Source organism: Electrophorus electricus, chromosome 17 (genome assembly GCF_041902795.1).
Source record: "Electrophorus electricus isolate QZ-2024a chromosome 17, ASM4190279v1, whole genome shotgun sequence".
In the NCBI taxonomy this organism is placed as follows: Eukaryota; Metazoa; Chordata; class Actinopteri; order Gymnotiformes; family Gymnotidae; genus Electrophorus; species Electrophorus electricus.
The window spans coordinates 9,840,001-9,852,500 of record NC_137513.1 but is presented as its reverse complement, the minus strand read 5'-3'; the positions used below and the strand labels follow the sequence as shown (position 1 = coordinate 9,852,500).

Here is a 12,500-nt window from a genome sequence, read left to right as displayed (position 1 = left end):
CACGTGTCTGACTGTAAACCCCACGCTAAAATGTTGACCAACGCCACCTTGTTTCTAGCCACCATATTCTCTGACAAACGATTGGAACTGCGTGACCTAAAGCCTATTGAAGTGATTGTCTTTGTGAGTTTAACCAGAATTACTAAAATGACCCCAAAATATGGCTAAATGTTGCTGATACACTTGCGATACTGACACAAAATATCTTAGCCCACACTACTTCATGCTTCATAACTGGCAGACAGGATGGACGTCACCTTACGGAGATGTTTTTGGATTAGTAATACAGAGTTTGCAATTGCTAATTACACGGAGAGTCTTTTTTAACCCTCAGAGCTCATAGCTATCGGGATGTTAAAGATAGTTGAGCCGAAGCATTCTGAAAACATATCCCATACTTTAAAGCTTTAAACGTCTGTGCCATGCTGCTGAGAGTTTGGAGGGTGGCCTGGATAAAAGCTACAGAGTGGCAGCACCGGACGGCGCAGATGCACACTTACTTCTGTCCTCCTTTCTTGTTGAAGGCGCACGCCAACGCCACCACCTGGGCGGTGGCCTGGCTGACCACGGGTACACACAGCATAGAGTGAGCCTCGAACCCCAACATGCTACTCAGTTGCCGCTGCTCCTCCTGAGAGAGAGAGCGAGAGAGAGAGAGAGAGAGAGAGAGAGATAGACAGACAGACAGACAGACAGACAGACAGACAGACAGACAGACAGATAGATAGATAGATATTTACAAACTATAGCTTACAAATCAATCAATATGCTCACACCCATTTAAAAACTTCGAAACAAAAGTGTCACAGCTGACACAAACCCAGAGATTCTTGGATTTGGTGCCAGATTCTAAATGGATCGTTGTTTAATACCACACAGCAGTGCTGGTTTTTCTTTGGATTCGGCCCATCCTCGTGCATATCGTCGGGACAGCGAAGTTCAAGTGCTGCCAACAGGCGCAAGTAGCGCTGGTGAGGCCCAATAGCACTGGTGTTGTCAGCACATCCGAGGACCTTGACAAAGCTGCTCCAACTTAACGGACCTGCTGCACAGAGTGGGAAGAGGAGCGGACAGGGAACACGGCCCGGAGGAGCTCCCGCGCTCAGTGACAGCGCGAGGGGGCTTTGGCTGCTTCCGCCCGACAGCCTGCTTCCTATCTTCAGGTGTCCGGTAACAACGCTGGTCTGCCTTGGTTTCACCTTGGAACGATGTTTCACCTCAGAAAATCTTACGGGACCTGAGCACCATTTGGGAGATGCGTTAACACATCCACACACGGATGGGCGTGTAGATGGAAATAATGGACCAGCAGCAGGTTCAGGGTGATCCAGGTCCAGGATTTCCTTTGCTTGACCTTTTGAAGGTAGCTGTCATCTCTTCCTCTGCAGCGGTGTGGTTTGGAAAATACTGCATCCTTTCCAAGCAAAAAGGCAAACAAAACACTGGTAAGGCTTATCTGGTGGATGAGGGTCCTCGTCTGTGGGTGGCAAGCAGCTTGAATAGCAACGTTGAGCAATGTTAATGTTCTGAAAGCTTTTCCATACCAATCTGCTATCCCTGGCAGCCATTATTTTTCAGTACTGTTATGTAACTAAACTTGGCTTTTCCGTTGGCAGACCAGAGTTCATATTTAGAAGATTTCTAGAGATCTTCATCTCCACTCATATATGCAGGATGATTCTTTCTGCATACGGTCCTGGAGATTTCTGGCTGAAGAAACACGCCGAGTCATTTCACAGGTGGAGGAACGAGGAGTTGCTTAAGGATGAGCAGAGACCCGGATTCCGACAACAGATGAGCTTTCACGTGGCGTGCGAACGAAGGGTGCACACGGCAGTCCGAGTCAGAGGCATGTTTGGCGGGCTGAAACCCAGTTTGTGCACAGTCAGTGATTAATCCCAAAACAGAATTCCTCCTCTTCTGGATTTGCGTGGCAGAGGAGACGTGCCGCATGGAAGGGAATGCCTCTGAGGAAGCACCTTGAGGTGAGGTAAGGTGAAGTAAGCTGAGGTAAGGTGATGTGAGGTGACGTGAGGTGACATGAGGTGAGGTAAGGTGATCCATCCATGTTGCAGTGCACCTTGGGCTGTTGTTGCCGTGACGAGGAACACGGAAGTGCTTGCCTCTGCCAGATCTGCTCATTTATAAAGTAATTTGCCATGAATGTCACTCTGGGCCATTTTGGTTTATTCAACCCAAGCCATCACAATCTGTATACCTCACTGGACTTTCTACGTTTACCTTCTTCCTCTCTCTCTGTCCTTCTTATTCACTCTCTCCATCTCCCTCTCTTCCTCTCTGACCCCTCTTTCCCTGACTCTTTCTCTCTCTCTCTCTCTGTCCCCGTTCTCTCTGTTCCTCTGTTCTTCTCTGTCCATTTCTCTCACCTTCTCACCCTCTCTCTCTCTCTCTCTCTCTCTCTCTCTGTCTTGCTCTCTCTGTATGTGCGAGTGTGATGATTGTACTTGGAGTTGTCGTTGGACGGTTGGAGAGGTGACTGGACATAGTCAGGAGGGTAAGCACATGCTATTAGACCAGAAACAGGGAGGATAACAAGGTCTGGACCCCGCCACCTCCGTGTGTGTGTGTGTGTGTGTGTGTGTGTGTGTTACCTGGCTAATGTCCTGTAAGGTGATGGGTTTCTTTTTCTCCACCACCTGCCCAAAGCGGCCGAACATCAGCTAGAGGAAGAGAGCAAACAACAGCGAAAAACAAAAACAAGTTCAGAAAGGAAGACACTAGAAAGAAACAAACGCCTCGTTTAAGGAAACGATCAAAGGACACACTGATTGAAGCAAACAATTAACGAGGCCCAGATGGAATGCGAGAGTGCACAGAGGTCACAGGGAGAGAGGAATGCGCTGATGGAGAGACTGGCTCGTCCCGCTGGGTGCGTCTGCGGTGGTTAGACGCGTGAGGTTAGACACACGGCGGGAGAAGACATGCACCACAGGGGGAGAACACTGGAAACAGCTATAGCTACTTTAGTGTGCATGTGCTTCATTATACAGGGCGGCACATTTCATTTGTAGGTTTGCAGGAAAAATGAATACATAAAAAAACGACAACTTACAGGAAAGCTGATCTCCTCTTCCAGAACTTTATCTCCCACTACCTGTGTATACACAAAGAAATTAGTGTGTGTGTGTGTGTGTGTGTGTGTGTGTGTGTGTGTGTGTGTGTGTGTGTGTTTGTGTGTGTTCACGTTCACCTGGCAGAAGAGCTGATGGTTGTCTTCTGACACTAGTAGAAGACAGCAGCACTGAGACTGAGTCTCTTTCTGCAGCTGAAAGACAGAAAACATAAATCCGTCCATCATTATTCCTTCACTGCACCAGAAAGTCCATCCCTCCATCCATCAGTCTATCCCTCCATATGAAAGGAGGTACCATACCAAAGTTCAGTTTCTGTGGCTGTTTAGTTTTAGTGGCCCAGGTATTAAATTATGCTACAAGGTTTGTTGTACTGCAGTTGCTTTGACATCAGATCACATGAGTGTGTGTATGTGTGTATAAACATACCAACATTAAAGCAATTTGAAGATGTCTAAAATGAGAAACTACTCACACAGACATGCACACACACACACTCACGCCCACCCACACAGTCTCCAAGTCCAGCAAGGCTGCATTAACAAATGAAATCCAATCACTACTGAGTCCAATGGTTTAGACATAAAGGATTTACAGCAGGAACTGATACAAACTCACTCGGAGGGGAGGAAAAATATAGGAAACAGAGCAAAAGGAGAAACACAAACTCAGACAAGAGGAAATGGATCAAAACATGGAGGACTTAAATAAATCATCCATGCTGGGAAATCAGGGCTCACCTAAACAAAACAGAAGACAGAGAGAGAGAGAGAGAGAGAGAGAGAGAGAGAGAGAGACAGACAGAGAGGCAGGCAGACAGACAGACAGACAGAGAGAGAGAGACAGACAGAAAGAGACACAGAGGCAGACAGACAGAGAGAGAGACAGAGACAAAGAGACAGACAGACAGAGAGGCAGACAGACAGACAGAGAGAGAAAGAGAGAGAGAGAGAGAGAGAGAGAGACAGAGTGACAAAGAAGAAATTGGACTGCAGTGATCCATTGTGACAGAAAGTGGCTAAACAATCATGTTTCAAGTCAGTAACTCATAAAAACCCTCATTATTTGGGCAAGGCAGGTTGAATGCTTGTGACAGACGCGGTGTGTGACTAAACAGGCACAACGCACTGGTGTTATCGCCTTAGAGCATATTACAGTTAGGAGATGGCTTCATGCGCCACTGTTCAACAGCAGAGATCAGATTAAGATCAATGATTCAACACTGACATGCACTTTGTGGAAGGAGACTGCATATACTGTGTGTGTGTGTGTGTGTGTGTGTGTGTGTGTGTGTGTCTGTGTGTGTTGCTTGCACTATGGAAAGGAGTTGAGAGATGGAGAGAGAGAGAGAGAAAGTGAGAGAGAGAGAGAGAGAGAGAGAGAGAGAGAGAGAGAGAGAGAGAGAGAGAGAGAGAGAGGGAGGGAGTTTTGTGTTAGTGCTTTCCAGCTTTGATATGAGGTAGGAATCTGTGTAAACACTGATAAGGTTTTTATGCTAATGCTGACCCTGGGACACAAGAGCAAGGAAATGTAGAATACTGATCAGAATACATACACACACACACACTCACACACAAACTCACACACACACACACACATGACATAACACAAACTCACACACATCAAAACTCTTTCTACACCCAAACACTATCACACACTTCTCTATTCACCATGGAGCGTGATTGAGTGTGTGTGAGTGTGAGTGTGTGTAAGTCTGTGTGTGTGTGTTTGTGTGTGAGAGTGTGTGTGTTTGTGTGTGAGAGTGTGTGTGTGTGTGTTTGTGTGTGTGTGAGTGTGTGTGTGTGGTTTGTGCTTTCTGTTTGGTTTCCAGACACGAGTTTCATTCATGTCTGGAGAACGTGCACCGACTGTCTCACCCTCATGAGTCCTACTGTCTCACCCTCATAAGTTCTACTGTCTCACCCTCATGAGTCCTACTGTCTCACCCTCATGAGTCCTACTGTCTCACTCTCCCAGATCCTACATTGGGAGGGTGGGAGCTGTCTCCCTGCTTTGTCTCTCTGATAGCGAGGACACATTCTGCCAAGAGTTCTGCACGAACAGCCAACAGAACCGACTGAAGATGACACACGCAACCTTCAAATCTATACAACAAAAACATTCACACGCATGCCCACACGCACACATACACACACACACACACACATTATGAAACGTCGAAAATTCTTCGCTATCAATTTCTGAAAGCCATTAGTGCTAGATGAAGGGTTAAGTCATTCGTGACTGCTTCTGGAGGCGGAGACTCAGTAATCCTCTGTGGTTAATTATTTGTCTGAGATAATGGCTGTGATATCAGTCTTTTGAAAAGTAATCTCTGGGCTCTCCTTATGTCTTCAAAGCTGAGGAATGCCCTTGAGATGCATGACCATTTGGGTTTAATAAGTCTCACCTCTCTACTGCTCATAAATAAAATATATATTTACACTCTCCCATACACAACCACACAAGAGTCTGGAGAGGAGAGCATACAGCCTCGCTCACAAAAATAAAGAGAGAGAGAGAGAGAGAGAGAAGGGGAGAGAGAGAGAGAGAGAGAGAGAGAGAGAGAGAGAGAGCGAGAGAGAGAGAGAGAGAGAGATAAAGAGAGAGAGAGAACAGATCAATTCTACAATAATGTGCTTCTCTAACCAAGGACACCTCTCATGGTAGAGTGCCTTCATGAGTGTGTGTGTGTGTGTGTGTGTGTGTGTGTGTGTGTGTGTGTGTGCGAGTGGCGTATATGCGAGCATGAATGTGTGTACACTCTGTGAAGAGTTCTGCATTTATTTTTATGGTATGTTAGTGTGTGCATGAATGTGCGCTTTATGATGTAGCTGACACTTCTTCTAATGAGTACATGTGTCGGCACGTGACTCGGCGCACTTGCGCGTGTGCATGTGAGCGTGCGTTTGTCTGTATGACTCACATAGTGGATGACTTTAAGCTGAAGCGATGCAGCATCCAGATCATACAGCTCTCCTGCACATAATAATAAACAGAACGATTACAGATCAGACCTAAGCAAAGGATCACAAGCATGCTCACATAACAGTAAAATGTGAGTGTGTCCAATGTGACACACAATACTGAGCTTCTGACTCTACAGTCCTAGTGAAGGAACCTTACAATCCCAAATGCAGAGCACAGCTGTACCAAAGTCTAAGCTGTGATGGAATATATTGCAAATACAAACACAGATAAAGGTGTTAGCATCTAAAAGCTCCAGATTTGGTATATCTGCTTGTCAGTGATACATGATATAGCTCGTGCTGGAGTGTGCGTGCGTGCGTGTGTGTGTGTGTGTGTGTGTGTGTGTGTGTGTGTGTGTGTGCGTGTGTGTGTGTGTGTGTGTGTGTGCGTGTGTGTGTGTGTGTGTGCGTGTATGTGTGTGTGTGTGTGTGTGTGTGTGTGTGCGTGCGTGCGTGTGTGTGAGAAAATAAGGATGAGCTGTCATTGCTGCAACTCTGAAACAAAGCAGATGCTTAGAGACTCCACAAAATTAGTAGAGTTGTGTGTGTGTGTGTGTGTGTGTGTGTGTGTGTGCGCGCGTGCATACATGTCTATGAGTGTGCATGCTTGTCTTACATTAGCTTAAGATGTCTTTTTTTAACATAAGTTGTTTGATTTGGCCTACAGCCATGTTCTTTTGGACTGTGATGTATTCTTTGTTTTGTGTTTTGAATTGAACACATGACACCCTGGAGCTCTCCCTCCAGCCTATTAACATAATGTACACTGGGATAATGTGCTGAAAGACCAAATGCGTGATCAGACTTCATCATCATCACACTGGCCAGATGTTACTCGAGTGATCTTCTAACATATTATAGTCCAGGAGTCTTTAAAGTCATATCTTCAAGTTTACAGCGCAGTCTGGGTAGGACGCATTTCTTAACTTTCTCATTCTGAAAGATCCTTCGAACATAGCCTAGAACAAATCCAAAGTCTGGTGTATCCTTCCAGACTGTCAGTTAACCACAATTCCCCAATAACAATGGCATAAAACTTTTGCATTGTTATCATTGTTAAAAAAAACAGCTCAGGTTGACCGCATATTCGCTTCAAATACTGAATGTTATTATTGCACACTAATGTTATATTTAGCTGACAATTAATGCTAGGCAACATAACAAAATAGCAGAAATTAAAATAGGCTAAAATAATAAAAACAATATAATAATAATAATAACAATAATAACAGTGCTCATGTGTCATTACAGTCTAAATGGGCCATCTCGATTGTGCCTAATGCATAATTTAACTCCGATTTATTAGGAAGTTGGATCAAGCAAGTAAGATCATCTACAGTACACACTCTACTGTGCTGCACAGCTATACTGAGTTATACTGTAGTACTATGTACTATGTTATGCTATAATAAACTGTGTTATACTAGGCTATACTATAATATGTAGAGCATAGTATACTATACTACTGTAGTACATAATGCTATACTGTTTAGTTCCACAGTTTTTCACGAGAGAGGAGAACCGGGGGAAGACAGAAGAGCTCTCGGTTAGAAAGCCCGCAAGGCCAAAGCTGGGGACAAAACCCCACGGGCTTCACTGGGCCCGTAATCAGTTCCCACATAACCCAGGAAAAGCATCAGGCCCAGGTCTTCGAGAGCCGGCACATGCCACGGCTCGGGATCAGGATGGCTGCTTCCAAAGCTCGAGAGCTCTAGAAGGACTGCGAGACAGGCAGAAATCAAGCACGCCACGTGAAGCCGGTCCATACAGAGGTGACATACCGCCAAACTTTCCAGTGAGCGGAACGCGGCCGCCCAGGTTATTCCAAATCTGTTTACTCCGGAGTCGAGGGGCGCGTCGGGCCGGTCTGTGAGGGGATGGCGCACGGCTAATTTGTTTAGGGAGCAAGCGGAAGAAGTAAGAGCCTTCCGAAAGTTAACGGAGAGTTCAGGCACCACCTAACTGCCAGTCAAAGGAGCTCCCGTAAAGAGACAGAACTGACCCAGTACAGTGCTATCTGTATAGTAATTGGGACAGTGATACAGTCGTTTGTTTTCAGTATCCTCATAAATAGGATTTGAAATGACACAGTGATACTAACAATTTACATTACGGTTTCCTTTATTAACATTATTTACAGTGTCAGTTAACGAACTCCAGCGTTACCAAACCATAAGTTATATAATATAAGTAATTAACACTTATATTAGACTTTACTGCTGCCAACCTGGTAATTGGCTATGATGAACACAAGGGCTTCCATGAATCTGCGACATGCCAAAGGTTTTAAATATTTTGTTAACATTAGGTATAATTTATTTATGCTAAAGTTTGCCATTGCTTAATATTAATATCCTAATATTCATAATGTTATTAAATGTAACCTTTGTGTTAAAAGTTGTTCTCACAGCGATGATGAGGTTAAAGTGCACAAGTGGAGCTTTAATGATGGGTGTTTAATTGGAGGGTTCTTTCAGCTCTGTTGGCTGACACGTATAGGGATAAGTGCCATTTATACGCATGGTGCCTTTATTTCAAGAGGCTACAAGTAACTGAACAAATAAAAAAAAATTCAACTATAACTGTGCTGCTTAGAACTTTGTTGGAAATCCTGTGCAGTTACACGGACTACATGTGAGACTGTCCATACGGCACACACTGCTTTTATCAGCAGATAATTCCAGCTAGAAGGCCGCTTGTTGACACAAACGATGACAGGCGTAAAGCGTGCGTTTTAACTGGGCCACTGTCTCCAACATGCCGGATTTTGAATGTTTGTGACTAAAAGCAATGTAACATTGTGACTAATTGTGTTTATTGGTGTGTGTTTTACCATAAAGCTTTAGCTGTGGTAATAGATCTGAATACATTATGCCATATGATGGCTATAATCGAGATCGTAAGAGTGTGTATGTGTTTGTGTATTGGGTATTTATGTACCACAGAGTTTTGGTTATGTTTTGGGTCTGTGGTTTCTCTCTCTCTCTCTCTCTCTCTCTCTCTCTCTCTCTCTCTCTCTGTGTGTGTGTGTGTATGTGTGTGTGTATTTCATACCACAGAGCTGCAGGATCTTGCGGTCCAATTCTCTATAGTCTCTTTCCTTCGTGGTGGTGGTGTTGACTCTGAGAGCTACATCACTGGATTGGGCTGTCGGCCGGTCTGAAGACCTCTGTATTGCCCAGACTCTTTTACAGGCTACGGCAAGCTAGCAGGGACACAAGGAAAATGTGAATGTCAAGCAGAATATAGAGGTCTGTTCAGAAAGAAGACATTAACACACCAGCTCCCGCACGTGCGGTTATATCTCAGCTAGACATTATTACTAATGTATTCAAACGGGCCTGCTATGGATTCAGTCACACATCCAAATGAGAAGGGAAATGACTGGCTATCAAACTCACTTTGGGTAAAACAGCCCTTATGGTGCTGGTTTTTGTCATCCAAACTGTTTTCCAAACAGCCTTCATCTCATTCCCTGGGGTTTCTTTACTTTGTCTTTGTTATTTTCTCTAGAAAGGTCATTCCTCCCTCTCCCTCTCTCTCTCTCTCTCTCTCTCTCTCTCTCTCTCTCTCATGAGATCACCCAGTTTGTGTTTCTTTTCTCTCTCGCTCTCTGCATGCAATATCTTCTATTAGGGTGTCCTGTGGTACTATGGGGAACTAGCTGAGCTCTTGTGAGGCGCAACTCTGAGGAAAGAGACTTCAAACAAAGCCAAGGCTGGGCGATACACACAAACACACACATTTACGCAATCCTCGTCACTAAAGCGTTCCCCTCCTGGCCTGCCACCCTGCTGCTTCAGAACCATCAAATCTCTGAACAACACACACACACACCGATTATAACACACCTTTCTGAAAAACACTACAGCACTCAACAGCCCACTGATAACAATTCACTGCACATTACTGTAGCTCTGACAGAACAAGCTTCACAATACTGAGGGCCATACACATACCAGCAAACACACTAGAAAAGGGGAAGGTTGCTCTACTTTCGGAAGCTTGCGTGAGTGTGCGTGGTCTGAGTGTGTGTCCATTCATTTACTAAAAAAAAAAAAAGAAAGAAAAATCAAATGCTTCAGTGGTGTCTGTGTGTGGTCCTTTGGCTGTTAGCATGCTGGCTAATCTGTGGTGGCTACCTAGACGTGAGAGGAACTGTTCCAGCTGACCAGAATTCACTTTGCTAGACGGTCTTATAAACAACAGTGCAGGAAATAAGAAAAGCCATATCCTCCAACTGCTGCTTTTGTGTGTGTGTGTGTGTGTGTGCGCGTGCGTGCATGCATGTGTGTGTACGCACGCATGTGTGTGTGAGTCTTACGTGCTTCTCCAGAAGATTAAGATTCTGCTCATCCTGATCTGTCAGCTTTTGGCAGCAAACCTGTCGAGATACCGAAGTGAAGATGAGAAGGAATGAGTTTTTCTGTCTCTTCACACACTCTTTTTAGGTCAGTTACTTTACTCTGAATCTTGAAAGGCTGGTGATCTGAGTGATGTTTTAGTAACATATTTTCATACTGTAGGCACCATCAACTACACACACACACGCACGCACACAGTCCTGGACCCTCTGTGTTTTCGGTCTAATTGGGTTAATCTGTCCCTTTTAGCGCAGAATTTACAAAGTTTGTCCTCTGAAACCCAGTCCAAAGTCCACCAGATGCCTCACTTATTTCACCAGAACATCTCCCCTTCGGAGGGAAAATGGGTATTACGTTGGGTAAACCTTACATAAGCTTTCCTGTCAGCAGTCAGCAAGCCCCTCCTACACACACAGTGAATCTGAGAGACCCAGCTAGCGAGTGCATGCCTTTGACAGATTTCCAATATAATTTGTATCTTTGCGTTTTGGCATTTTGTCAAACTGAAACGGTGGCTTTAATGCTGGCACTCATGGATCAACATGATTTATCGGTCTGTCTTGAAGCGACAGATTCTATGAAGACATAACTTTGATTTTATAGATCATACGGTCTCACACAAATCATGGCGTCCCGCTGACATCAAGACTGCATCTTATACGATCAGGCGTTAGATCAGAATTAACTATAGGAAAACTCACAGCATTGACTCATTGCATTGACTGTAGGGAGGGAGTCAATTTTGTTCAGCGAGTTCTATGCAACTATTCACTCAGCTACCCATGTGTGTCTAACCCTGGAGTTTCCTTTGTGGCCTGACAGGGGACATACAAACTCACCATTCCGTCTGTGGTTTACCTGCCACCTCAACTTCCGAATGATTTGCATCTGTTTAATCATGGGTAGGTTCCTGGCTACACATGCTACATTCTCCCCCCCATTGCATGCAGTTGTGCTCGAGCAGGCTGTCAATCATGCAATCTCATTGGAATATTAGGCAATTCTGACCTAGGAATGAAGAGCCATGTTGGCTAGTTTTGAACAAAGTATGTTTCTGTTCTCGTTGTCTTAAATGAAAGTTTCCTGAATGCTTCATATAAGACTCTAACGCTATACATATATTTTAAATACTTTGAGATTTGTTCTCTTGAATCCTACACCGACAGAATGTGTGTGTGTATGGCACACACACACAAGGCAAGACAGGCAGAGTCAGAGGATGTGTGTGAGTCTGTCTCTGCGTGCTTTGACCCAGGACTTTCGTGCTGTGGGCTGTGATCCCTCATTGCGGCCTCACTGCGTATTTGCTAATTTTTTGCTCCAGCACGGAGCATCAAGGAATCCCGCGTCTCCCGCCGCCCGCTGGAACGCAGGTGTGCCAGGAGTTTAAGGGCAGAGAATATTTAATCAGAAAACTCAGAGAATGCTTTGGCACGCCGGAATTGTTGCGCTGCATCTGGGATGAGCCCCTGAACGGCTGGAGCCATTTTGCTGGCGGGAATGGTGACAGGTTGAAATGGAAATGTCTTACATCCGTAGTGTTAACTGCATGACATGCGTTACACACACCAAAACTAGCTCACCTGGGTTTACCCTCGCACGTCTTTTTTGACACACCGGGAACTGCAGCATTTAAAGCGTCAGAGCCCTTAACCTTAAGTTTGGATAAAAGTGTCAGCTAAATGCCATAAATATTATTCCCTTGTTTGCCTTGTCAAATGTCTTTTTTTATGTTTGTCCACGCCTCCCTGAGTGTGTGTTGGACATCAGTAGCCACACCACCTGGGGGTTATGATGTGATTTTGTTTTGTTATTTAAACCTGTTTAGTTCGTATGCGCGATGTCGGTCATCGATGTTACGATGCTCTTTTGTTCACATTAGTGTGCTTTTATGTTCAGTTTCGGTTGCATTCATTTAATTAAATGCTTCAGTTGGAGGCTCGCGTTCACTTCTCTTTCTTTCTCTTTGTCTGCATGTTCTTCACCCGTGACACTTTAATTACTAACCAAATTAAATTACAGATCATTGAAAATATAATTTGTGCGCGATCTCAGTTTTATTGTTGAGATCGCTT

General features: G+C 44.7%; 1 protein-coding gene across 6 annotated transcripts in view; it reads right to left on the bottom strand.

Moving 5' to 3' along the window:
* Window positions 1–12,500, bottom strand: part of pde2a (phosphodiesterase 2A) — a 172,528-nt gene that overhangs the window by 15,091 nt on the left and 144,937 nt on the right. For all 6 annotated transcript variants that reach the window (XM_027016822.3, XM_081699590.1, XM_081699591.1 and 3 more), the window contains 7 exons: window positions 10,386–10,445; window positions 9,116–9,266; window positions 6,019–6,071; window positions 3,212–3,286; window positions 3,074–3,115; window positions 2,613–2,681; window positions 501–631 (listed from right to left, as the gene is read on the bottom strand). In XM_027016822.3, coding sequence (XP_026872623.2) covers window positions 501–631; window positions 2,613–2,681; window positions 3,074–3,115; window positions 3,212–3,286; window positions 6,019–6,071; window positions 9,116–9,266; window positions 10,386–10,445 — 581 coding nt within the window. The remainder of the gene's footprint in view (window positions 1–500; window positions 632–2,612; window positions 2,682–3,073; window positions 3,116–3,211; window positions 3,287–6,018; window positions 6,072–9,115; window positions 9,267–10,385; window positions 10,446–12,500) is intronic.